Below are 27317 nucleotides of genomic sequence, written 5' to 3' on the forward strand. Positions count from 1 at the left end.
GCGAACTTAACGGCTGTGCCACTGGGCTGACCCCTACAGTACAGTATTTTTAAGCATAGTCACCGTACTTTATATCAGATCCCTAGAACTTAGTTATCTTCTAACTGGAAGTTTGTGCCCTCTGACCGATATCTCTACGTTTTCCCTGCCTCCCAGCCTCCGATAACCACTTTTCTACTCTCTGGTTCTATAAGTTTGGTTCTTGAGATGCCACATATCAGTGAGATCATACAGTATTTGTCTTCCTCTGTCTGATTTCTTTCACTTACTGTAATGCCCTTAAGTTCCATCTATGTTGTCACAAATGGCAAAATTTCTTTCTTTTTATGGCTGAATAATATTCCATCATATGTATATGCCACATTTTCTTTATGCATTCATCCATTGATGGACACTTTGGTTGTTTCCATGTCTTGGCTACGTAAATAATGCTGCAGTGAACATAGGGGTGCAGATATCCCTTTGAGACAGTGATTTCCTTTCCTTTGGATATATACCCAGAAGTGGAACTGCTTGATCACATAGTAGTTCCATTTTTAATTTTTTGAAAAACCTCCATACCATTTTCCATTGTGGCTGCACCAATTTACAATCTCACCAATAGTACACAAGTGTTCCCTCTTGTCCCTATCCTTGCCAACGCTTGTTATCTCTCATCTTTTTCATAACAGCCATTCTAACAGGTGTGAAGTGATATCTCATTGTGGTTTTGATTTCCCTGATGATTAGTGATGTTGGGCTTCTTTTCATGTACCTGTTGGCCGTTTGTATGGTGTGGCCATCTTACTGTAGGTGATGGACCACTAGTGGGTGTGACCGTTTTATGTGTGATGGTACCTCAGAATTCTAGAAAGGACTGGTAAAAATTCATCATTTCTTCTTCCATCAAATATTCACTGACTGCACTGTAAGAGCTTGGTGTGGTTCCAAGCACTGTGGATATGGCAGTGTAGAAAATGTACAAGAGGTCTGTCATTATGAAACTTACTCTATAGATGAGAAAGGATTCACACAATAACAAACATTAAAAAAAGTAAAGTAGATGTTAGATTGTGTAAGGCCCACAACAAAAATCAAGTTGTTTAATATAAAGTGCCAAAGGAAGCCTGCAGTTTTAAATAGGGTGAGCGGGACTGGCTTTGCTGAGTCAGTGATGTACGATCCTACAAGAGGTGAGAAAGTGAGCCATGTAGGAATTAGGGGGAAGAGCATTCTGGCCAGAAGAAGGAGCCTAGGAAAAGATGCTGAGAGAGAAGTGTACCTGGAGTGTGCCAAAAAGCCAGGAGGCTGACGTGACTGGAGCAGAATAAATGAAGGAGAAGCAATGTATGATAACGGTGGAGATACAATAGCATCAGGACATGTGGGACTTGAAGGCCGTTGTAAAGAATTTGGCTTTTAGTCTTAGTCAGATGGGAAGCCACTGGGGGCTGCATAGAGTTGGACAACTACAAAGTTTGAAGGAACAGTTCCCAAAACTTTCCTCATTTCTAATACCAGTTGCAAGTTCAAAGGTTCCCATAACCACCTGAGTTTAATAATTTGCTAAAATGACTTATGGAGCTCCCTGAAAGCTGTTAAACTCATGGTTATAAGTTGTTACAGCAAAAGGTACAGATTAAAGTCGGCCATGGGAAGAAGTGCATGGGATGGGGTCCAGAAAAGTAGAAGATGTGGAGATTCTGTTATCCTCTCCCCATGGGGTCAGGACAGTGTTAATTTCCTCATGACAATGTGTGACAATACACAGAGGCTTGCCCACTGGGGAAGCTGTCCTGAGACACAGCATTCAGAGTTTTTATTGGAGCTCCATTACATGTATGATTGATGGATTCATTGACTGCCCACGTGGTTGACCTCAGTCTCTAGGTTGACTGATGCCATGTGCCCCAAAGCCCCCCTAAATCATGCTGTTACTATGTGGCTAGCCCAAGAACCCGATGCAAACAAAAATTACCTCCCAGGTAATTGCCATGGCAAAGGCCAGACCTCTTTTTGGCCAGGATTAAATTCTTTACTACACAGGGAGTGTTAAGCAAAGAAGTGACATGGTCTGAGTTTTTTTTACCAGACTCCCTCTGGCTAACACCAGTTAGCTGGGTATTGTAGTTCTTACGGTGAGGACAAGATTGGCTGCAAGCATGTTGGGAACAGTGAACACGGGCTTAAGTGTTTAGACATTGACATGTTTTGAAGCTAAAACCAAAAAGATTTACTGACTGATTGGACGCGGGTTAGGAGAGAAAGAGAGGTGTTCACGGCCCGCCGTCAGCAGCTAAAACTGTAGAGAAAGGGGCAGAGGGCTGGGCCGAAGGTGATCTGGCTTCAGTTTTGAATATGTTAACTCGAAGGCTCGGCCAGCAATTTCCCTCTCTGCTAAACTGACTTTTCATCCTGTCTGGGGTTAGTAAAGCAAGACCTCGTGTTTGGGTTTAGAAACTGTGAAAAACACTTCAATTTCCGACCACTGCATATGAAGTCCTAGAACAGGAAGTCTAAGTGAAGACACTTCTTTTACAGAAGGAGCTAGACTAGGTCATGGCATAAGATGAGAAAGGAAAAAGGAAGAAACAAGCAATCTTTATTTGACTTTATTTCCATGTTAAGTGATTAGGAACAGAGACGATTAATAAACTAGCACTGTCTCTTATACGAGCCATGTTCTATGACTTCAGATAATTTTTGTTTTCACAAACCTTGAAGTCCACATATATAACGATTAGCTTTTGTATCTAACATGTGATAACAATGGCCTCAGTACACATTTAGGAGAACTCTCTTAGGAAATCTGATGACATCGCTGGTGAAAGCTTCGGAGAAAGGACAGCGTGTGGCAATGAACGGTCTGAACTGGCACCTTTGTCTTCATGCTGCTCACTCATCTAACAAGCTTTATATCCTATAAAGTGTGGCTAACACTCCAGAACAGACACGGTGTACTTCACTGGAGCTAGAGAAACAGAACATTCAATTTTTTTTGCATCATAGTGTTTATTTAATGAAAGCTGATTCTTTTCTTAAAGGGAGACTCCTATTTCTGAGTTCGCATTTTCATTCTCAAGGAAGAGGTTTATGTTATTCTGTTTCACACAGTCATTAGCCTCAAACATAAGCTCTCCCCCAACCACACACATTCCATTCTCCTGCATCCTAGTCTTGCCTCCCCATTGCTCTGGGAGGCAGCTGCCCACACTCCCTTCAAGGCAAAGATGTGGTTATGCCTCCCTCACAAAGTTTTCCCCGAGAACCCCCGTCCTCATTGGCCTTGACACTTACAGAGTTAAAACAACAAAACAAAAAATCCTAAGTAAATGCTGACTTGAGGTCAGATCCTTTGCTAAATACAAAACGCCATTTCCCACCACCCTGTGAGGTTCGGTTGATGCTATTACTCACATTTGAAATATGAGGTCACTGAAACTTGGAGAGGTCAAGGAACTTGCCCAAGGTCATGATTCCAGTATAGGAGCGAGCGGGATTGAGACTTCCCATCCACCACATCCCCCAGAGCAGGGCTCCAGGAACCGCACTGGGTGTCCCAAAATGTGGGATGATCTTGGGCCATTTGAGGCATAACGTTAAATAAATGTGACTCTTACCATGAGAAAGTCATTTTCTTCTCAATTGCCTTTTTGATCCTTCTGATTAAATTATAGAGAAACATTTCACTTGGGCGTTGGCATGTTTTGAAAGACGTCTTCTAACCCTTTCTAATTTACCTGTGTTACCAGCAAGTGAGCAAACTTCCAGCTCAGATCTTTGACAAGAGGACCTAGACAGAGTTTAATAACATTATTTTGGTTTGACTGTGTTTATTTTCATGCCTGCTTTCAATTTATGGCTGAGCATACTGGCTTTTGATATTGATTTGATGATGCCATTTACAATACATTTGTTTAAGGGGGAAAAAGGAGTTGATTAAAAAATATTAAATAGGCAGCACAAAGGTTTAACAAACAAAGGAAAGTTGTCTGTGAGTGACTGATGTTCCCAAGAGCTGTCCTGTGCTCGGAGGCCTGAGTGGCACAGTGGTACATCACATAGTGCCTTATGTTGATTCCAGCATCTCACCCTACTGGTCGCATAAAGGACGGGGAAACCATCATGGTAGTAGCTGGCCTAGATTGCGCTGACCTTCAGCATGCCCCACTCCCAGCACACACACACGGCACTAGGAGAGTTAATTGCCACCTTCTCTGAAGCTGAGATCACAACCAGACAGTGATGCCAAAGCTTGGGACAGGGAAGACAAGTACAGGATGCGGTCTTTACCCGACCTGGACACAGTCTGGAGTGAAGCAACAGCGCCCCGAACCCAGAAGCTGCCTTGTATATGATAAGCCTCTTTCCCATTTAAGTGTGAGTCAGATTCTCCCTCATCCTCTTGTTTCAGGCCCCCCAACAAAGAATGATCCGGCCGTGTCAATACTGCTGATGTCAATTGTGTCGATGTAGAGAACACTTGTCCTATATTATAAGCTCCTTACGGACCCCTTCTCAGATTTTTCTTCAAAATGAAGCTACTTGATCCCCTGTGCTTAAGCCTCTTGTTTGCTTCCTTTTGTGTTTCTGTGTGTGTTTTATTGTCATAGTGCCTTTGGCATCGCCATAGCCGCAGCTGGGGGAGGGGTCGTGCTCCATTTATTCCGACTGGATTTGTAGCTCGCCTCGCTCTTATAGACAAAAGAATGTCAACATTCTGTGGTTTTTTTGCTCTCAGTTTTGTGTCCCTCTCTGCAAGGTGCTTCTGATCTGTTTCTTTCAGGTTGTTGGCTTCCTAATTTTCTTCTTTACTATCTAATCCTGACCCCACCCCTCTTCCCAGCTCTTCCTTTCCTTTCTTAATTGCTCCTCTGACCAATGTGGCTCGTTCCACCAATAGATTATTCCTGGACCCGTTCACATAGGAAAGTCTTGTCTAACCAAATAAATGATAAACTCCTCAAAAAAAGCCCATGTTTTTACCTTTGTTTATACCCGTCACAGCAGCTATTATGATTTGTTAGTCTAAGTACCGTGGTCTTTCAATTATAATATGTAATCGTAAATGTAAAATTCAACATTGATTTAACAACCACGTCTGCAGGGCTAGAGAGAAGAGGAGAGTACCTCAAATAGACATGTTGAGGATAAGATACATCCTGCTTTTGGCAATGTCCAAATATTCTAAACACACACACGTACACACACACGAACATGCACAAAATATGTCTTGCAAGTGAGAAAATATGGAACTGACTGGCTTTCTCATCTCATAAGTTTACTTACTAATACTGTCCATCTTGAGATAATTTATTTCCATCCAAAATTCAATTCTATTAGTATACATTGGTGTGAAGTGTCATTGGCAAAGAGAGGGAACAGAGTTTCTGAAGTTGGGCACTCGGTGCCTGTGCAAACTGTTGCATCAGGTGGTGACTAACCAATAGGGAGAAGCATCGTCACAGAACACGCATGCTCGGTTCACGCACTCCTGGCACCTAGACTTCCTTCCTCCCGCCCTCTTCCCAATGTGTTGGAGTCACTTGATTTTGTCCCGCCTCAAGGCATCCTATGTGCAGTTACTTGTGTTAGACTGTTCTTCCGGCTTTCTCTTCTGAACCACTCTCCTCCCCAGGGTGGCTCAATCAATCCCCAATTTGAATAAAACTTGCTCAGGGAAACCTGAGTCAGGTACGCACTTACACCTTTTCCTAGCACTTCCTGCTCTTTCACAAGCCATTCTGCAGTTATTCATGAAGCACCCAATATAGGCCACTGGTGGAAAAGCTAGGAATAACTCAGAAAAAAATCTCTGTCTACATGGAGCTTACCTTCCAGTGGAATAATGGAAGTGCACATTAAGTAAAGATTTACTTTGTGCATCTACATATCATATGTAATACTTTCAATATATCTGGGTGACAGTTACTATCATTCTATTCATTTTACAAATGGAAATGCAGCCTTAGGAGGTCACACAGCTGGTAAGGGGCGCTCCCAGTCAGGCAATGTGGAGCCCGTGTCTTGACTCTTGTTTCACTCTGCCTTCATATGTATTTGTTGTGTGCGTGAATGAGTGAATTTCCCAATACTTTCTGAGCTCTTGATTTTCTTCTGGATTCTTGACCAGTTGCATAATCCATGGTTTGGAGTGACAGGCATATCATTTCGGCAAAATAATTATTGGGAGATTCAAAACTAAGTGTATCTCTATGGCCACAATGTTGTTGTATCTGAATCCTTATGTTTACAAAGGATGTAGGAAAGGTCCAACTTAAACTCATTATTTTACCTTTTCTGGGTTTCTAGCCACTGGTTTCTGTTAGTGTAAGTCCATAAGGAAAGAGTGCTGGGGCTTTTGGGACCACTTCGGATGCTGGAAAAGTGTCCAAGGCAAAAGTCAATGGGTAAGGAGAAAGAAAGGAATCGGAACCATCAAAGTAAAAATGTGTATGTGCACTTATGCTGTGGGTGAACCCATTAGAACGTCTTTGTTCTGCGTTGTGTTTTCTCCGGAGATGAGAAGCAGATGTGGCTGTATTAGGTTATGCAAGACCATTAGGCTATTTAATGTGCTTTTCTTTGTGCTTCTTCTTTCCTTTTTTCTTTTCTCCTATTTTCTCCTTACTTGCCTTGGGAAGTTTGCCCATTATATTATTTTGACAAAGGCCTGTAGTAACATTTTTAATGGGTTATAAAGCTGCTTATGAAACAGTACCAAACAAAGCCATTGGGAGAGGTGAATGAAATAAAAGAACTTGTGGGCAGAGGTCAGAAGAGACCTTATGGAGGAGCATCTGAAGGCCAATTTTTGTTTATTATCAACTTCCTCGGTCATGCCATCCTACTGAAGGACGTGTGCTTTTGAACAGCATGGACAAAAGTCCCAACAATTCAACCTGAAGGCCTAATTTCTGTTCTATTTAGAGCTCTAAAGATTGCATTTAGTCTCTAGTGCAAACTGGTGGCCTCTTGGCCAAATCTGGTCCATAGAGATATTTTAGCCCCCTCAAATTTAGAAAAAAAAAAGGAATAAGTTGCCAGCATTAAAAGTTCAGTTTCTTTCACATCAAAATGAAGATTTCTGGCTTCTCTTAAACGATCAGAAGCTATGGCTATGTTGGGCTCCCATCCTCCATATGGATCCTGACTAGGGCTGCCTGGTGGCCGCTGTTCATTAGCCACACTTCCTCTGCTCTTTGTTGTGGTGCGTCTGAGCCCCTTTGTCCATTAACCTTCTTTGTGAAACCTTGGTGGGATTGAAGGTTGTGACTCCTGGTCCTTTCTGTAAGTGGTAAGTGGTGTGTTTGTGAATGTGTGTGAGAGTATGTTTGAGTATGTGTGAGTACACGTGCTTTCAGATCCTCACATGGAGGCTAGGGGAGTCTGTGTACTTTGAAAAAGAATACTTAATACTATAATTGTTTTGAATTCATTTGTTTTTCATTACAATAATTATTTAGAGATTCAAATGTCATTAAAAGAAGGTTGCGGATTCATTATGTTAATCAAATGCAGACATTGGATAAAAGAGTGATTTTCAAAGAGTAGATGTTGCCAATTAGTGGGTCAGAATATAGCTTAAGCATTTCACCATCAGCATTAAAAATCAAATAGAATAGAAAATAACAACATGTTATAAATTGATGATGGATAAAAAGAAGGCTAGACATATACTGGGTCACAATCGAAACCAAATTTATTACTGGAGATTGCAGTTACAAAAACTGTAAAAGCTACTAGATTGTCAAGTTTGAGAAATGCACTTGCAGCGTTTGATATTAATCCATCATCCTACAAGTGTTTCTGAGTACAGGTACCTTCATCCTTTCTGGAAACAAGGTTGACACATAAGTAAGTAAATCAACAATGATCTCCACCCTCAGGGAAACAGGCCTCTTCTTCCTCTTAAAGAATTAATTGAGGTTACTTCCTCCTCTTAATGAATTATATTCCCATATTTGATGGAAAAAAGGTGTGTGAAAAACATAAGACCTTGCAGAATTAGGTGACAAGTGGTAGAGTCAAAAATTTAGTGGTGGCCTAAATAAAAAGGGGGATAGCAGCGAGGGTTGAAGTATTTTAGGAAATCTTCAGGAAGGAAATGGGACTTGAGTGAAAATGCTTTGAATTTTAGTTTTTAGTCCTTCATTGGATTAGCATGACTTAATAATTAAAATCACGTGATCAACCTCATGAGCTAGTTCTTTATATTAGCTTATTGAAAGAGCCATTCGTTTTTTTCTTTCTTCTTTTCACGTAGCCCATATTAGTGAAATTTATCAAGGCAGGTTTTGACTGATGACATTCGCCAGGCCACATATGTGGAAAACTGTCATATGGCCTTGGTATTGGGCCAAGTGTGAAAAATTAGATATGGATAAATCCTCCTATTTTTACTGCTTTAATTGCATAGACTGGGGTACATGAAATAATTAACAGGGTTTTGGGTTGGAAATTTGCTTGGTTTCCATGTTGTGTTAAACATTTCTGTAGATTTGAGCAAAACTCAGGCACTAAAGCCAGTATTCAATTTTTCAGCGAGAGGTTCTAAGATGGAAGGAGTGGAATTGTGTCAGAATCATTAGGTTCTTTAAAACAAAGAAACAAAAACAACCTCTTAGTTTACTGTTGATATATGTATGTATCAAAATCAGAACTTTAAAAAAATATACTTGCACATAATTTTGTCCAAGTTCTTTAAAAATATTGTCATTAAATATATTTGGTAACTATATATAATTATATATAAACTATATATATAATAAAATATGCTTAGTAATTAGAACACTTTTATTTGGTTCTTGCCTAATTGTGTGTACTAATCCCCCCTTATTAATGGAATTCTGTTCTGGGTTTTTTTTTTCTTTCTGCTGAGGAAGATTTGCCCTGAGCTAACATCTGTGCCCATCTCCCTCTATTTTGTATATGAGTCACCACCACATCATGGCCACTGACGAGTCATATTGGTCCACACCTGGGAACCAAACCCAGGCAGAGGGAGCTGAACGTGCCAAACTTAACCACTAGGACACAGAGCCAGCCCCCATTTCCGTTTTTTAACAGTCTACGGTAGAGATGATCTTCTCTTTAATCCTTAACATTAATTGTGACACCTGTATAGCGTTCCTTGAGGAACTTCTGTTATGTTCCACACATTAATTCAGCAGTCGTACTCATTTAAAAAAAAATTCTTAGCTGAGTTTGATCCATCACAACCTGGAGTAAAATTTGATCTGTGATTTTGGAAATGAAAGAATCCTTAAAGCCATTCTCTGTAAGGAAAATTAGAGCAGAATGTGAGAGTCACAGAATCCTCCTTTCTCCTCTGAGCTGAATGGCGTCGCTTCTGATTCACAGACTATAATGAGAACGCAGTTGCACAGGTAACCTATTTGAGAGTGGTAAGGCCAAGTACAGGGATTATACTAAAAATCGAGAAATAGCTTTTTTATTAATCTTCCACTTCGCTTCTTGACAAAAACATTCAACACTGTGTTATCCTAAACTGATTGGTTCCCTGCCCATATTAATAACAGTTAATTGGAAGTGTTGATTCCAGTTAAGTTTGTTTACTACATGTGAACAAGAATCCTAACCTCATACAAAATAAACGGGCCTAGTCTCATGGACTATTCTAGGCTCTCAGTGCCTTGAGTGTCTAGGAGCTGGGTTTTCAGCAGCCTTTTGTTTTTGTTTTCACAGGATGTGTGAGACTGGTGAAGGGCTGTTTATTTTTCAAACTCGAGATGGGGAGGCCATCTACCGGAAAGTGCACTCTGCTGCCTTGGCCATAGCTGAGCAGCACGAGCGCTTGCTACAGAGCGTGAAAAATTCAATGGTACGTGTGGCATTTCTTCCTATGACCCAGTGTATACAACTATAGAATGCAACCTTGGAATCTTTCTGCTGAAAAACATGGCGAGCATTATTTGAGCAGTTGGTTTACTCCTGTAGTCAGCAATGGTTTCCTTGGATTAAACGCCATTCTCGGAAAGCCCAAAGCAGCCAGTTAGTAACACAGTAACCATACTTTCCTGTTTATCTCCTTTGTGCCTCAATCATTATAAATGTGTGTTTGTCTTAATCAGTTTGGGCTCCTGCAACAAATATAGACTGGATGGTTTATAAACAACAGAAATTTATTTACTTCTCACTAGGAAGCTGGAAAGTCCAAGATCAAGGTGCCAGCAGATTCATTGTCTGGTGGGACCCACTTCTGGATTCGTAGATGGCTGTCTTTTCTCTGTGTCTCACAAGACGGAAGGGGTGAGAGGGCTCTCTGGGGTCTCTTTTATAAGGGCGCTAATCCCATTCATGAGGGCTCTGTCCTCATGACCTAATCGCCTCCCAAAGGCCCCACCTCCTATACTGTCACCCTGGGGGTTAAGATTTCAAGATAGGAATTTAGGGGGGGAGCGTAATCATTCAGTGCATTATAGTGAGTGTGTACGTTAAAATCAATTTGGATGTGTATGGACATCTGTAGACACAGCTATGTGGATTATTTACCTGTAGAAGTATGTTTATAGCTGTATCAGAAGTTATCATTTCAAATGTCAACAGCGACCAGAAAGAAAATGTGAGAGAGAGGGCTGAAGGGAAACTGGAGTGAAGTGTGAGAAGCCCAAGACTAGACAGCTCTTGACATGAGATTATGGCCTCCATGTAGGAGATTTCTTGATTTTTTTCCAGAGAAGCAAAGGATTTGAGTCCGTATATAATATCTTCTAGTTTATAACTATTGGAAGTTAATTTCATTTAAAACCAACAACAAAACAGTAATGCTGTGGGCCAGATAAGATCTGTCTATAGACCCCATCCTGCCCGCAGCCACACATTTGCCATGTCTGGTTGATAAACCTTCATAGTCATCAATGTATAAAGACACCACAAACAAATACACATGAGCATATGTAAATGCTCTCTCCGAACACCTACTCTGTTCACTGCATTGTGCTAGGGACTGCGACCTGTACAGAGAACTAGGATTCATGTGTTTCTCCTTTAAGAAGAATACATTCATGAACTCTTGAATGGACAACAGTTAAATAATGCAAGTCATGCATTGTGGCTGCAAACAACATGCAAAGAGCTTCACATCTGGAATGAAATCTGTAAAACCAAGAGGAGCTGGGTTAGCATGGGAAGAGTAGGGTAGTTTGAAACTGCCTGATTTAAACACGTAGGATGGTTGGCCTTAAAGAGGGGGAAAAGCATGCCAGTAGTATGATCTATACCAAAGCAGCCCCAGATTATTCCCAAATGACTTATGCATGCAGTGCCCTGGAATTTTAGAGCAGGGATCAGCAAAACTTTCTGTAAAGGGCCAGATAGTAAATACTTTAGGCTTTGTAGCCTGTGATGGTCTCTGTTGCAACAACTTAGCTCTGCTGTTGTGATGCAAAAGCAGCCACAGGTAAAACGTAATCAAATGGGTACGGCTGTGGTCCAAAAAAGACCCGTATTAATGGACACTGAAATTCAGATTTCATGTAATTTTCACATATCATGAAATAGTCTTCTTTGCTTTTTCCCCCAACTATTTAAAAATGTTCTTTTTGAACTAATGCAGCATGGTTTCTGTAACTCCATATGCTTACCAATTCTGGATATTGCAATAGAGATAGATAAATGAGTGAATGGATAGATGAGAGGATGGGTGAAAGATAGATAGATAGATAGATAGATAGCTGTAAAGTAGAATTCAAGTCACTTCAATCCTACAAGGCAACATGTCATTGCATTAAAGTTGTGTAGCTATCCCATTAGATGCCTTTAAACATCTGAAGAGGTTCTTCCAAGAGTACCTTATTGGTAAAACCATCAATTAGCATAAGTTGTTTTGCACTTGAAAGGCGGGTTCTGCACACACACGTTTTTCCGTTTACAACCCTCTCATAACTTTCGCTAAAATTAATCAGGAATATGATTAATTCGTTGAGATCATCCCTTTGCAAATTTAACTGGAAAATAATGTTTGCTCTTAATTTGCTGTATGCTTAATGAGTTCTACAAAATGAATGTGATTTTAAAGCCACAACATCCTGTTTTAGGTGGAAATGAGTAAGCTTCAAAATGGGATCTGGCTTTCAAAGAGGTTAAACTGGGGATGGTGAAATGCTGAAACTCAGTGCACTTGGATCAATCCCTGATTAGGGGAGGAAAGAGATACCAGGTTAAAATGAAACAAATGAAACTGGCTTACCCTCCCTGGCTTACAGTTTTGAGTTTTCTGGTGATTGGATCCACACAGATCTGGCTATATTCTCATCTAGGCATTGCCTTTATGTCACTGCTGGCTTGGTTCTCTGAGGGAGCCAATGTCACAAATGGAGAAAGATGGTGAAGCTAACCTCTGGGCTTAGCCTCGTTGTTAGGAAGCCCTAACCCACTGTAAGCTGCCGCTGTTGTGAAACTTCCAAGACCACAAGTACAGACAGAATGCCTCACTGTGGGACCCACGCCACTGTGAAGTTGTAACCTTGAGTGAATTGGTTTGGATCAGACTTGTGACCCTGAATCCCAGAGGTCAAAAAGAGGAGATTTGTTGATCAGGGAATAAAATGATAATAATAATAATAATTGTGGTAGGCTAAATAATGGTTTCCCAAAGATGTCCACATCCTAGTCTCTGGAGCCTGTGAATGTTACCTTACATGGCAGAAAGGTTTCTGCAAGAGGTGATCAAGTGAAGGCTCTTGAGGTGGGAGATCATCCTGGATGATCCAGGTGGGCCCACTGTAATCACCAGGGTCCTCATAAGAAGCAAACGGGAGGCGTCTTCAGACAGAAGGTGATGTGATGATGGAAGCAAAGAACAGAGAGAGAGAGATTTGAAGATTCTAGGCTGATGCCTTTGAAGGTGGAAGAAGGAGACGTGACCATAGAATGTAGGTGGCCTCTAGAAGTTGGAAAATACAAGTAAACGCCTTTTCCCTTGGAACCTCCAAAAGGAACCAGCCCTGCTGACAACTTGACTTTAGCCCACTGGAACTGATTTTGGACTTCTGGCCTCCAGAGTTTTAAGAGAATAAATTTGTGTTATTTTAAGCCACTAAATTGTGGTAATTTATTACAAGAGCTGTAGGAAACTATACAATAATAATAAAAATGTATCATATCTCTACTCTGTAACAGGCAACATTTTAAAGAATTTCTTTATACTTTCTAATCCTCATAATGACCCTTGGATTGAAGGCCCAAGGCCACCAGCTTGGAAGTAGTGGGGCTCAAATTTGGAGGAGGCGTGCTGAGATAACCCCACTTTATGCCTTATCTCTGAATCAACCCCTAAACATGTTTTCTTTGCCCTGCATGAGATTAGCTCACTGCCATTCTAAAAACTCCAAATTAGTGGCCAACATTTAAAAATTAAGAGGTTTCACATAAAACTCAGACTTCTGTATTATCTTGAAAAGTGAAAAGATCTGGCAACACTCTTCTCGCATCCCCACATGGCAACAGTCAGATGTGTCCAGTAGTGTCTGCCCTCTTTAGATAGAATAGGGACCCTCACATCTCCACAGTCTCTGCCTCTCTCTGTTGTTACTCTCAGCCAGTGGTCCTTCTCTGGGCAGTGGCTACCCATGCTGTGGCCAATTCATGTCTTGCCTACATTACTACATGTTTTAACTTTTTGTTGCTGTATAGCAAAGTACACAAACTGTACACTATAAAACAGTACACTGATTATCTCAAAGTTACTGCGGGTCAAGAGTTTTGACATGGCTTACCTGGGCCTCCAGCTTCAGTTTCTCATGAGGCTAAGATGCTCCAGTCTCATCCCAAGGTTAGACAGGGGAAGGATCCACTCACAAACTCACCTGGTTATTGATGGAATTTAGTTCCTTGTGGCTGTAGGATTGAGGGCCTCAGTTTCTTGTTGACTGTTGGATGGAGGCCATCCTTAGCTCCCAGAGGCCACCTTCAGTCCCTCGCTGCATGGGCCTTCCCAACAAAGCTGCTTACTTCATAGAATCCAGCAAGAGAGTCTCCTTGCAGGGTGGAAGCCACAGTCCCACGTATCATAGTCATGCAAGTGACATCCCATCTCCCTGTCATACTCTGTTGATTCAAAGCAAGTCACAAATGCTTCCCACAGTCGGGGAAGGGGACAGACACACAGGGCATGAACGCTGGAGGAGGAATCCTGGGAGCCACCTTAGGGTCTGTCCCCACACTGTGCAAACTTCTGGAATAATATTTATTTGGTGCTTTGATTTTGACTTTTAAATATTTTTCCTACTTTGTGGTGTTTGCTAATGATACCATTTGGTTATTGAACATCTGCTATATGCCAGGCTCTTTAGTAATAGCAGCCACTACCATTTATCAAACCTTCTACAATATACCTGATGTTTTCCTTGCTTTTTCTCTAATCACCACAGTAACTCTGTGAGGTAAATTCATTCATTCATTCATTCTCATTCATTTGTTCGTTCGAAAATGTTTATTGAGGACCGAATATGCTCTGTTAATGTGCTCTAGGATATAGTGGTGATCAGACAGGTGAAGCCCATGCTTCGATTCAAGACAGTATTACTGATGGCCCTTGGCCTGGAAGGAATCACTCTCCCTTTCATATAGATGAGAAAACTGACGCTCAGAGTGGTTAAGTCACTTGCCTGCAGCCATAGAGCTCATTGCCAGTGGAGCCAAGAATGTAGGATTGTTCTATCTGGTTCCTAAATCTCTGCATCTGGCTACAATACCTTTCTCCCTTGAAGAGTTTTAAGGCTTTTTGTGTCCCTCCTATGTCTCCACTAAGAATAGTCATAGCGTTTTCAGATTACCTTGAATATCAGAGTACTTTTCAGAAATATCTATCAACTTAGAGTATATCTAAAAAAATCACTGTTAAAGAAATCCCACCTTTTTGGGTAGTTTGGGCACCTGGTCGCAATCTTGTATTTCATAATTCCTCTCTCGCCTCCTTGCTTTTTACATTCAGTGTGTTATTCATCTTCACTCTAAAGGATGCTAGAACAGGGAGTGGGGTTGGGCCTGGAGTCCCGGGGAGGGACTCACTGTTGAACGAGATGGGGCGGCAAGCTTGTTTGCCATCAGCTGCCAGCTGCAGCCGGAGAAGCTGCAGGGAGACCGTGGGGACAGCTCGGGGCTCCCTTGAGCAACTAGCTATTTTTGCCACCTTGGAGATCAGTGTCTATGACAAAGTCTAATTTTGGAGCAAGGAGTGGCGGTGTGTGGGATGTTCCTCATTCCACGTCCGGGCCTGTCACTTTTAGAATTTCCTTCAAGGCAAACGCGACAAGGTGGAGAATGACTGCAATGAAGAAGGCTCTCTTGGGGGCCACAGGGTGACATTTAGGCTCCTGGGTGACTTCTCCCTCATACCCTGGAGCTCTGACTGCACACAGGTTTGAGAGTGAAATCTGAACGACACTTTTTCACTCTTTCCACTTCATCTCCTCTTGTTTTTTGTTTGTTTAATTGATAGACTTACTTTCGAACTTAGTCTTGCAAATAAAATTTGCTAGTGAATTTGTAGAATTCAAGTGCAATTCGTCCACCATTCTGGAAGCCAAAATCATTTATGTTCAACCTAATTTAGAAAGCAATATGCTATGCAATCTTTTTTTTAAATATAGAGGAAATCAAAGAAATCATAGAATCGATTTCATTACTATTCAGATGCTGAAAGAGACCGTTGCCTGCTGGCGTTTTCTATGTATAAATACTCTTTTCACAACTCAACATCCTCCACTGTCTCACACCAAAACATGTTTTTACCTCTTCTGCTTATGGGTTGATTGGGTTAACCTATAGATTTTTTTTTTAATTGGTGTACTGATAAAGCAATTATTGGCTTTGTCCCCTTCTGAATTAAACCCTTTTTATATCCTGGTCTATTAATTATCATTCAAACTTCTTTTATCAAACACCTATCTATTGCTTGCAAAGCAATATGGCAGGTCTTATGGAGAACATAAAATAAAACATAAAAAAAATCCTTTGCATTTTTAAAGGAGCTTCAAATTTAGATAAGGAGTTATGATTTATACCCTTCACATACGCAGCAATATAGTTCTGTGAGTCCAATTGATTGTGGTCTCATTAGAGGGCAATTTGTCCGTATTTATCAAAATTAAATTCACGCATCTCTTTTCTGAGCAATAGTCTTTCTAGGAATTTACCCCGAAGATAGACTAGCAGAAACAAAGATGGTGTGGACACAAGTGTCACTGGGGGGAGTGGTTCTTTATTCTTACACTAGATGTCTAACCAACATTTGCTGAGCCCTCCTCTCCACGAGGTGCTGGGGAAATGACTCCGGAGAAGAGGTTCCCATTCTTGGGGAGCTTATTTGTAATAACAGAAATAACTGGAGATGGCTTCAGTGTCCACCCAAAGGGGATAATTAGATGAATGATGGCAAGTGATGTCACAGGAAGTATACAAAGCAGCTCAGGAGCATGAAGAGTCACCCTCGGTAATATCAAAGGTGTGTGGAGTAAATGAGGAAGAGGCAGCACGACAGGCCCACACGCACTTTGTAAGCACAGAAAGTGAACTTCCGGTGGGATACACACCTACCTGGGAATGTTGATTACCCTTGGGGAGCAGGACTGTGGTTTGAGGGTCTGGAAGGGACTGTATGTCTTTCTCTTCCATTTAATTTCTTTTAACCATGGCTACATAATTATATTTGTAGGAACAGAAACAATAGTTGAACTTCTGGCATATGGCAAACAACTGTTGCCACTGGTGGGGGAGACGGAGGATTCCCTCACTATGAATGCATAAAAATGTGTGATAAGAGATACTGATTTAAAAAAATATATGTTGTGGAGCTTAAAAGCTTGATAGGGAAATTTCCAGGTGCTAGAAATGGGGTTTCCAGTAAGTGGCAAGGGCATCTTTCTGGAGAAGGTTATGCCTGAGCTGAGTTTTAGGATGATCAACAGTTGCTACGTGTTACTGATGGTGATGATAATGTATCTGACATTTATTAAGAACTTGCTATGTGCCAGGCACTCCTCCAGGCACCAGACATGTATTAACATTTAATCTTCAACATGACTCTATTGACTTGGGAACTAATATCCATTTTTATGGCTAGGGAGTTCGAAGTGTGGACACACAGCTAGAAATGATGGAGCCAAGATTTAAATCCAGGTGTTGCTGGCTCCTCGGTCCACACTTTAGAAACCGTGCTGTCCTTACTCAGCTAAAATTAAATTAACTGAGTTAAGCCACAAAGCACTTCTCATGAATTCATTAGAAACTAAAAGAGGCTGAGTGGGATTAACCTACATCTAGGAATAGACATTTTAAGACAGACTAAACTGTTTGTTCAGACACGATAGATACTTCTGCAACTTAGCCTTCCCCCGTAAATTTGCTGTGACTTTTGTTTCTGTATATTAGGGGGGAAAAGTCATTTTCTGAGCATGTTCTTTTCAGTCGCTTGTAACAACATCATAACTTGCACCGTGCAATGGTTCTTTCATAGTTCTTTCAGCTGATTCATAAATGCTGCTGTCAGCTCCCGTAGCCTTGCTGTGGTCATCGTTTAGCTGGTGGCTGTGCCTCTACTGGAAAAGAAGACAAACTGAATGTTGCTAACAGGTTGTAGCTTTGTTTATAAGCTATAAAACTGGTATTAATGCTTGAGATGGTGGCTCCGTAAGTAGGCTGTAAGTTGAAAGCCTGATGGTGGCAAGACAGCAGGTCGTGACATAAACTGAAGATGTTCCCATGAGGGCAGAGGGTGCATCTGGTTGACCATATGGGCCATGGGGAGTAATGTAGTTTTCCCAGTGTCAATCATGGCAGAGAGGATAAAGATAGGAATGGTGATGAGGAGTGGGAGATGAATGGAGTCAGTTCAATACAATTTCTAATCTATTTTGAGAAGTTAGGAAATAAGTGCTTTATCCGTCTCCACCAAAGGTTGACATACATTTTCTGCAAGGGCCAGATGGTAAATACTTTAGGTTTTGGTTCCTGCTGCTGTTTCTCTTCCTCCTCCTCCTCCACAACCTCCTCCTCTTTCCCCTCCTCTTCTTTTTTACTTTAAAAATGTAAAAACCATTCTTAGCTCTGGACCGTACAAACACAGGCCAGCAGGATTTGGCCTGCAGGTTGTAGTTCACTGTCCCCACTCTACACCCTGGTTTTTAGGCATTAGATACAAATGCAATTATTTTACCCGTCCCTGCCCGCCAAGCCACGTGGATTCACTTTTTCTCCTAGGAGTTTGCTGAAGGCAAAGCAATAATCTCAAATACCTTTCAGTAAAATCAGAGGCCACTTATGATCTTAACCAGAATCACTCATTTTAAGAGAGACCATAGGCATCATTCAGTAGGGGTTCCAGCTTTTGGCTGCCCCAGCAGACACATGCTCTGCCTTTTGTGGCTTTTTTTCCCCATAATATTAAAGTGTTGGACGTGACCAGAATCTGATAACCCGAATGCAGCATGGAGAGGGCATTCAGAGGTGGCGCCAGGATGGATGGTTGTCACCAACTATGAAGCTTTTAGCATTTGGGGAGATACAGTGAGTTGTTTCTGCAGAACTGGAAATTAACCACTTAGTAGGTTCCTACCCAAATACTCATTGACCTGTCCCAGCATGAAAAATGCAAATCCTCCTCCATTATGCAACTAGCAAGGGGGAGGGGTAAAGTTATCCATTGGTTCAGCTTCAGGCAGTAAGAAATCTTAGGCCGATGTCTCAAGTGGCCAGACCAGGGAGAGGGAGTTAAGATCACCAAAGATTTAGAGGGCAGGTGTTGTGGGCTCGCACATGCACTCCACTTTTTGTTTGGTCTACAAGGTATTGGCACAGATGATATTTTTAAAAAATTAAATTAGTTCCCCATGTTTAAAATGGGAGGTTTCACACAAAATATGTAGTTCTATCTTTTGAAAAAATGAGAATATCTGGTAATACCATGCCTACCTGGGTTATAATGGAATAGCGACTACCATTTTGATATGGCGAATGGTCTTCAGTTTTTCATAATTCTTGTCATTTCTTGTTGTATTGACAACCAGGAGGTTTTACTCATTTATGCTCCCTGCACAACCCATGTTGGCATTCGGTTTGCAATCCCTAGTTTAGGGGAACAACACATACCTCTTGTGCTTTATATTTTTGCCAAGATATTTATTTCCCTGACATGGCTTTTCATTGAAGATTATGGCCATTTCCCTGGTAGCAAAAGGTGGCAGTTACTGGGGAAAATGTCGGGGTAGATGTACATCTGGGAGTTTATGATAGAAAATGCAAAACGTGTGTAAGCATGAGTATACATGGGGACCAAAGCCGGCTGTACAGTCAACATGTTACAGACAAGTAAACCAGGCTTTCGTAGTTTTCATTCAATAAGGCAAAAATTGCATGGTGAACTTTTAAAGGCTCTGTTATGTATCATCAGAAGGGTGACCGTAGGAACTTTTTTCCCAGGTCGGACATTTTTGAGAGTGAAAGTTTAACCCTGTTTAGAGCAAGATTGGCTATGTCATTTGCAGGCCTGGTTCAAAATGAAAATGCAGGGTCTCTTGTTCAAAGATTAAGATTTTCAAGACGGTGATAGCACAGCATCAGACCAAGTGTGAGGTCCCTCTGAGCATGGGGCCCTGTGTGACTGGCCCTGATTAAGAGTTATGTGTAGATAACAGATGTAAACCAGGCATGCTGGATTGTAGAGTCACCCTAAACCAGTGGTTCTCAACGGGTAGTGGTTTTCCTACCGGGAGACATTTGACAGTATCTGGAGTGATTTTTGGTTGTCAACACTGGGTTTGGGGGGGGGTGGGAATGTGCTACTGGCATCTGGTGGGTAGACGGGTGCTGCAAAGCCTCCTACAATGCACGGGACGGAAAGAGTGAACTGGCCCAGAAGGTCAATAGCAGGAGGTGGAGAACTCCTGGCATGAAGGTAGGGCAGGCCCTGCTGGAAGGCTGGGCCAGAATGTGATGGGCTAGGCTGTCTCGGGTTGCATGTCGCTTCTGAGCCACACGGCCCAGCCTCCTTTTGCCTTGTTTATTTCATGTGTCATGCGTGGGTGATAATAGGGTGTATGACTCACGATGTTGTGTGGTCCACATGAGCAAGGACACGTTAGGCACTGAGGAGGGACATAGTAAGATTCAACAAATGTGGGCTCTTTAATGAGTCCTGTTTACTCGCACAAACTGGTGTGAGCTGGGCTGGGAGAAAGATACTCACCTTGAAGCAGTGGGGATATGAGGGATATAAATGGGCGCACCAGGCCTCTGGGGGATGGGGCTGAGCACTGTTGTTTGGTGTTTTTTAAGACACTGATGGTGTTCATGTGAGCATGACAGTGTCAGATTATGAGGTAAGGCCCCTGTCTTCTCTGTGGGCTCCGGCAGGGCCTAGCACTCAGCAGGACTCCATAAATATGCACAGTTATACCCGCTCTGCAAAGCGAAGCTCAGGAAAACGAAGTACGGCGTATCTGCATGGCCTAGACGATCTGCCCACCAACCCGCCACTCCAGAGTGAACCTAAGACAGGAGACACAAATCGTGCCTTCGCTCACTGGACTCCGTTCCAGCATACGTGTGCCATCTTGTCACTAAAGCACCTGTTTCTATTGAGTTTGAGCCATTGAGTTTAAAGGTTCAACGTGACCTTATGGGATTTTTGCCTTATGCATTAGCTTCAAAAGCTGACCTCTGAGTAAGTGGCCATTCCACTGGAGGCTCTAAGCCACCAGAGGGCAGGGACTAGGCCCCATGTGTCTATAATAAGCTCATGGCCTGGCACAGGGCTTAATAAAGGTTTGTCAAATGAACAAAATAAGGATTGAATAGATAGTTTTATGAGTGCAGAGAAAAAGAAAAATGAAGCCAGAATACCCAATCCATTCCCTCCCAAGGCCAAAACAAGGTGCAGGTTCCAATCGAGTCCGCTTTAACAGGCCTTGGCAAACAGTCTTTGAGGATATCCATTTCCACGTACAGGTGGGGAGAGGATTTCCTTAGCAAGGAGGCATAAAAAGTTATCAGAAGCAAAGGGAGCAGTGATTTTGTTTTATGCATGTGGCTGAGAATTCAGATGGCTCTGAATAAATTGATGCAAATCACTTTCATTCCCCGTGAAAATAACCGTTTGAGTGCATCTGGTGCTCAGCATAATGCTGCACTTGGAAATTTGGCCCCAAATGGTTGATTTCACTAACAGTCTGCTCTATCAAGGCCGCAAGTGACAAAGGAGGCATTGTTTTAGCCAGAGTTCTGCTCACCAAGTCGTGTCTCCACTGCATTTTTTCCTTAGCAGGAAAGCAATCTTTTTCTCCTACTCACTTTTTCTTTACTTCTCTCTCCTTTTTTTTTCTCGTAACGTTCAAGAAGTAAGCCCCTGCTCTATTTCCTTGACAGTTCAATAATATTCTGTGATCTCTTGTAACATTTTGATGAGAGGAGTACCCATCATTTTTTTCTCCATGTGTCAGAATAAGGGAGAGGAATTGGAGAAAGGAAAGATAGCTCATTGGGTGTTTCATGCCAAACATCTGTCAGAGCTGGAATCAGGGCCAGGCAGCCCGTGAGAGCAGGTTTCATTAGGCCGCCAGGGGAGACCACGTTTGGCAGATAGTTAATTTCCACTTGAGAGAAGGCCCCTGGGACAGTGGGGTTCCAAGGGTCTGGTGGAATCACTGGTAGATTCTGTTCCTCAAGATGGCGGGGGTGGCATTCCCATATCCTTGCAGCCTAGATTTTCGACCAGTTGCCATTTCTCTAAGCTTTGGAAATAAAATTCAGGTTCATTTTATCACTATGAACAGGATATGAACCTATTCTTAAAGGTCTTCATAACATCCTCAACACTTCCTGTGAAAAATACACAGAATTTTGATGTGAACTTTAGCTCTGGAGTAGGAGGCCAGGTCTTAAATCCTGGCTGGGCATCCTTACCAGCTCAGTGTCCTTGGGTAAGTCACTTCGCCACTCTGAGCATTTGTTTCCCCCTCTATAAAGGGAGGATTATATTACTACACACCTTACTGGATGGGGTAAGGCAAGTGATTTCTTGACATAGTGCCTGTCACCTACTCAATACAAATCAATCTGAGCCATTATTATTATTGACTTATAGTAGAAGAGGATGAAATGACAAGAGGATGGAAGATTATGGGGGTTTCTCATTCACTTAATGATTCATTCGTTCAGTCAAGTCAATCAATTTGTCCATCAGTGTTTCAGTGTCATTCACCCACTTTTTCTTAAGTGCCTACCTTGTGCCAGGAATCCTGCCAGGCACTAGGTCTATGAGCACATACAAGGAATCTCCTCCGCCTGCAGGAAGGAAAGCTCTGCTGTCTTTTGTAGAGGAAGGAGCGCCATTGTGGAGGCAGATGGTGACGCGAGCTGAGCTGAGATTTAAAGCCATTCTTTATAAAGTCCTGGGGAGCCGAGGAACTGTGTTTTATTCATTTTTAAGTTTCCAGCCCCTGGCATAGTGCATGACTTATAGATGACGCCCAGAGTATATAAATGGATGCAAGGAGTGAGTGAATGAACCAAAGAATGCAGAGGGCAGAATTCATTGGAACGGGGAAGGGAAAAGGCAGGGCCGTCAGGCAGGGAATGTGTAAGCAGAAAACCACGTTAGGAGGCGCGGTGAAATTGAGGGATAATTAGAGTTGGAACGAGCGGCTCCAGCTGGCTCTGTGCTGAGCGTCTTCGTGCTTTATTTCGTTTAATTTTCACAACTATCCTTGGAGATAAGGATTGGTTTTTGAATCCTATTTAATTTATTTTTACATAGACCCATGTATGTAACATTTAACTAACCGCAAAAATATGATCATATAGATGGTTATTGGTATATATTTTTTTCTCTTCGCTATTTGTATGCATCTCCTTCCCTCCTTTCCCTTCATTAGCAACTCCTAAATCTTGTTAAGAAGTTCACACTTATCTTTCCATGTTTTCCTCTTTACCCTTTGAATCCTATACAGAAGTCTATGTATACATATACACGTAGATAGACACACGCACATAGATGTATACACATAATCAGTATTTGGGGGTCATTGTTGGTTTTACAAAATTGTAATCACATTGCACATTTTAAAAACTACCCCCCGGTTTTCTCATTCAACAGTAAATATAAATGCCTAATGGACATAGTTAAAAGTTACATGGGATAGGTCTGAATCAGGGGTTGGCAAACAACACCCCACAAGCAAAACCCAGCCTGCACCTGTTTTTGTAAGTAAGCTTTTATTGGAACACGGCGTCACCTGCATTGAAAAAAAAAGAGTTAATTAGTTGGTGCTAGAGACTGTATGGTCTGCAAAGCCATTTGCCATCTGGCCTTCGACAGAAAAGTTAGCTGACCTTGGTCTTATTCATGCTTTTTAATGGCTGCATAATATTTCAGGGTTTTGAAGTAAGATTAATGTATTAAGCCATCTATGGAAATATCAGATGTTTTTTGGCCATTAATAAAAAATACTACACTAAACATCCTTGTCCACGTGCTCTTCTATACTGTTAACTTTAACTGAGTTTCTGAACTTAACTTTATTTAGCTGAATTTTCTAAACTCATGAGTAGGATTCTGAATTAAAGTTTGTAAGTATTTTTAAATTTAAATAGGTAGTGTTGTATTGCCTTCCAACGTCCTGGAGTCCTGTGCCTTTCAGTGACAGTTTCATTAGGTCCATTTCATAGATGGGGAAACTAAGGCTGAGTGGTTCACAACTACTAAGTGAGGAATCGGGACAGAAGCACAAAGCCCGGACTTGTGCTCATTTGGGAGACTCGGTGGAGGTGGAACCGAGGCATCTGGGGCCTGACTGTGCGTGTGTTTGTGGTCTGGGCGGGGCTGCTGGGTGAGGGGGCAGGAGAGGGAGACAGTGGTTCTCTGCCTTCAGGGAGCATCAGAGTCCCCTAAAAGACATACTAAGCCACAGGTTGCTGGCCCCGCCTCCAGTGTTTCAGCTGGTCTGGGTGAGGCACTGGAATTCATATTTCTGATAAGTTCTCAGGTGATGCTGATGTGGCTGGTCCAGGCAGCACACTTTGAGAACCACTGCTCTAAAGTGACTCTGAGAGTCTGGCTCCTTGGTCCTTAGAAGAAATGGAATGGGAGTGAGACAGAGCACAGCATGGGACACATGCTTTGATGCTGTTTATACATACAAAAATTCACAGTAAAACTTGAAGCAATCGTTCAGAGATTATACCATCGTACTGAGAACAGAAGTGTCCATTCAGGCGTAATTCCCTAATTGTCTAATTATACTGGACATTAACCGGTCTTTCCACGTGTATCCGCAGTACATGTTCACCAGGTTTTGTGTATTTAGGAAAGCAAGAACAAGTTGTTAAGCTCTCTCATTGCAGAAAGCCAGATCCTTTAAGAGGTCATTCCTGCTCTTAACACAAAGGAGATCGCACCTGTCCAGCAGGTGGAGGAAGAGCGGGCGCAAGAGCCACTGTGCAGACCTCTGGACACCCTGAGAATGACTTACCTCTTCTTGTCAACAGCGTGGGTGCCCCACAGCGATTACAAAAGTTGTTCGACAGCATGTGCACCTCTGTTCCAGAGGAATTGGTTTCTACCACTTAGCGGAGCAATTAGGATTTTAAGCAGCGTGTATTGATTAAGTGAGCCTGCTTCATCAAGAGGAAGGAACCCCAAAGAATGCAGCAAATGTAGTTATCTCAGTAAATTACACCCAGGACCGAACCAAATAAGATATATTTGCTAGAACTTTACCAGGGTGTTTGAGAAACCTCAGAAATGTAGATTTGCCAGACTTGGTGAATAGATTGCATGCTCCACAAACACGTACTTGATTTTTGTCTTTTTTTTTTTTTTTAAAGTATTGTCTAAGACTACTATTCTCTTTCAAGGGAGACATTTGGTCTGAATTTTGTAGGAATAAACCTAACATTTTAAGATTCAGTTCAAAACGTTTACTATTCATGAGATATTTCGAGTACTTGTCTCTGGTTAGGGATTTGAAATTATGTTTGAGCTTCTTTGAGAATGCTTTTCTAGTCTCCTTTTAACTTCCCTCGGTTTTCATTTTCTTGTAAGTGTCATTTGGAGAAGACTGAAGGGGTTAGGGCTGGGGTGAGGGGTGGACCTAGGAAACTACTGTGTGTGAAGTGGGAGGATGTTTCTTCTCGGCGAGCCTGTTCTTGGAGGAGTGGCGTACTCACACGTATTCCTCAGCACCTTCTTCATAGTTCCAGAGTTCTGAAACCAGTGCATGGGATGGTATGCAATTGAGGGAAGAGGCTGTGATTCATTTTGAGATGCATTAATATCAAAAGAAGACTTTTGGATTAAAAGAGTTGATTTGCACATGATATAAAATGCAAATTGTGCATAAGGATGTACAATGTGAAATAAGTCTCTCCCAGGCTTTATCGTCTTGGGCCATCAATTTACTTTCTCAGAAGCAAACACTTCACCAGATTTTTTGTATCCTTCCAGAATATATATCACTTAATAGATATAAAACTTATCTATTTATTAATAAGTTTATTCGTTCCACAAATATGAGTATTTACTTTGTGGCAGGCCCTGTTCTAGGAACTATGAGTACATCAGAGAACCAGAAATAGTTCTTGTCTTCAAGGAGCTTACTGCATTGTTATGGGGGGTGAGGCAGACAATCAACAATAGAAAATAGACGTATAACTCTCTATCCAGAGTTGGTGAATGCTGTGAAGACTGCAGTGTAAGAGGAAAGAGTAATGGAGGTTGGTTGCTCTGATAAGGTGACACTCTGGCAGAGAGCTGAGGGAAGTGAGGAGTGAGCCTTGAAAATTTTTAAGGGCTGATTGTTCCAGGCAGAGAGGACCTTAAGTGCAAAGGCCCTGAGGCAGCTCTGTGCTTTGTATGTTCAAGTACAAGGAGGCCATGATTTTGAAGCAGATGAAATGAGGAGAAGAGAGGTAGGAGGTGAGGTCTGTAAGTAACTAGGAGCCAGGTCCTATATGACCTTGTAGCCGTGGGAAAGACTTTGCATTTTTCTTGGAGTGAGTTGGGAAGTCACTAGAAGGTTTTGAGAAAAGGGGAGATATGCTGACTTCGCTTTTGAAAGGAACACCCTGGCAGCTGTTTGGAAAAGACTAGGGGTGGGTGGGGCAAGAGTGCAAGCCAGAAGGTGTATCGGGGGCTGTTGCGGTCACCCAGGCATCTAGGTGAGCGCTAGTGACGTGGACCAGGATGGCGGAGATGGAGGTGGTGGTGAAAAGTGGTGGATTCTCGACACATTGTGAAGATTAGAACAGCAGGAATTGCCAATGGATGAGCTTCTTGTAGGACAGAGAGTGAACAAGGTAGTCTCAAAGGTTCTTTTCTTCTCCTTCTTTAAACAAAGCATCAGGTAGGCTGGAAGAACCATCTACCTAGAAGGGGAAGTGCTCAGGGGGCAAGGAGCGTGAGAAACTGTAGTTTGGGTTTGTACACGTTGAATGAGAGATGCCTACTAGGCATCCGGGTGGAGGTGGGGAGCAGACTGTTAAATACACAAGTCTGAGGTTTCGGGGAAAGACTGGAGTTACAGATGTGCATTTGAAAATCATCAGAGTGTGGATAGATGGTATTTAAACCCATCCCAGTGATGAGCTGTCTCCATGAGCAGGCATAGATAAGTCATTGCAGCCTCTTGATTTTAGAATTATTTTATATCTCTTCACAAAGATCTACCTTTTTCTTTTTAATGGCTACAGATTAGTCTGTTGGATGATGGGCGATAATGTGACGGTAAGGCTGCTTTGTTTAAGAATAAAAACAAAATCACCAACTCGTCCACTTTTCTGATGTAGTAATATTTAAAAGTAATTTTTGTCGGTCTAACTTTGACATCTAAATTAAAATTAAATTTTAAAATTTATTCAAAAAGTGGTTATTGAAATAGTTGTTGATAGAGTGGGTCCCAGAATGCAAATCGTGGTTAGCAGGAAAAAATGTTATAAAGGAGATTGAGTCAGAATTTAATTACATTATCTCATCTAGTAAATTAAAAATGGTTAGGGAAATGAACAAAGTTTGCTACAGCCAAAGGATGGGCTGTGACACGGACATTAAAATGACAGTGTAGAAGATGGCAGTACTTAGGAATGTAAGATATATTCTTAATATATTAAATGAAAAAAGAGGCTGGCATAAGAGTGTATACACTATCAAGTAGTTTGTGTTGTATTTATTATGTATGCACATTTTTAAAAAGACTGGAAGAAAATATATTAACATGTTAAAATTCTCTTTGTTTCTTTGGTTTCGTTTTTTTCTAGATGACGAGTATGGGGTTTATTTCAAGTCTGCCTTATGTTCTTTTCTGTATTTCCTGAACACAATAAAA

At 41.8% G+C, this 27317-nt stretch overlaps 1 protein-coding gene across 5 annotated transcripts in view; it reads left to right on the top strand.

Annotated features, from left to right (window-relative positions):
• Positions 1–27317, top strand: part of DOK5 (docking protein 5) — a 152224-nt gene that overhangs the window by 106112 nt on the left and 18795 nt on the right. For all 5 annotated transcript variants that reach the window (XM_001488976.6, XM_070247208.1, XM_005604794.4 and 2 more), the window contains exon 6: positions 9688–9823. In XM_001488976.6, coding sequence (XP_001489026.3) covers positions 9688–9823 — 136 coding nt within the window. The remainder of the gene's footprint in view (positions 1–9687; positions 9824–27317) is intronic.

The sequence above is a fragment of the Equus caballus genome, chromosome 22 (genome assembly GCF_041296265.1).
Source record: "Equus caballus isolate H_3958 breed thoroughbred chromosome 22, TB-T2T, whole genome shotgun sequence".
Taxonomy (NCBI): domain Eukaryota; kingdom Metazoa; phylum Chordata; class Mammalia; order Perissodactyla; family Equidae; genus Equus; species Equus caballus.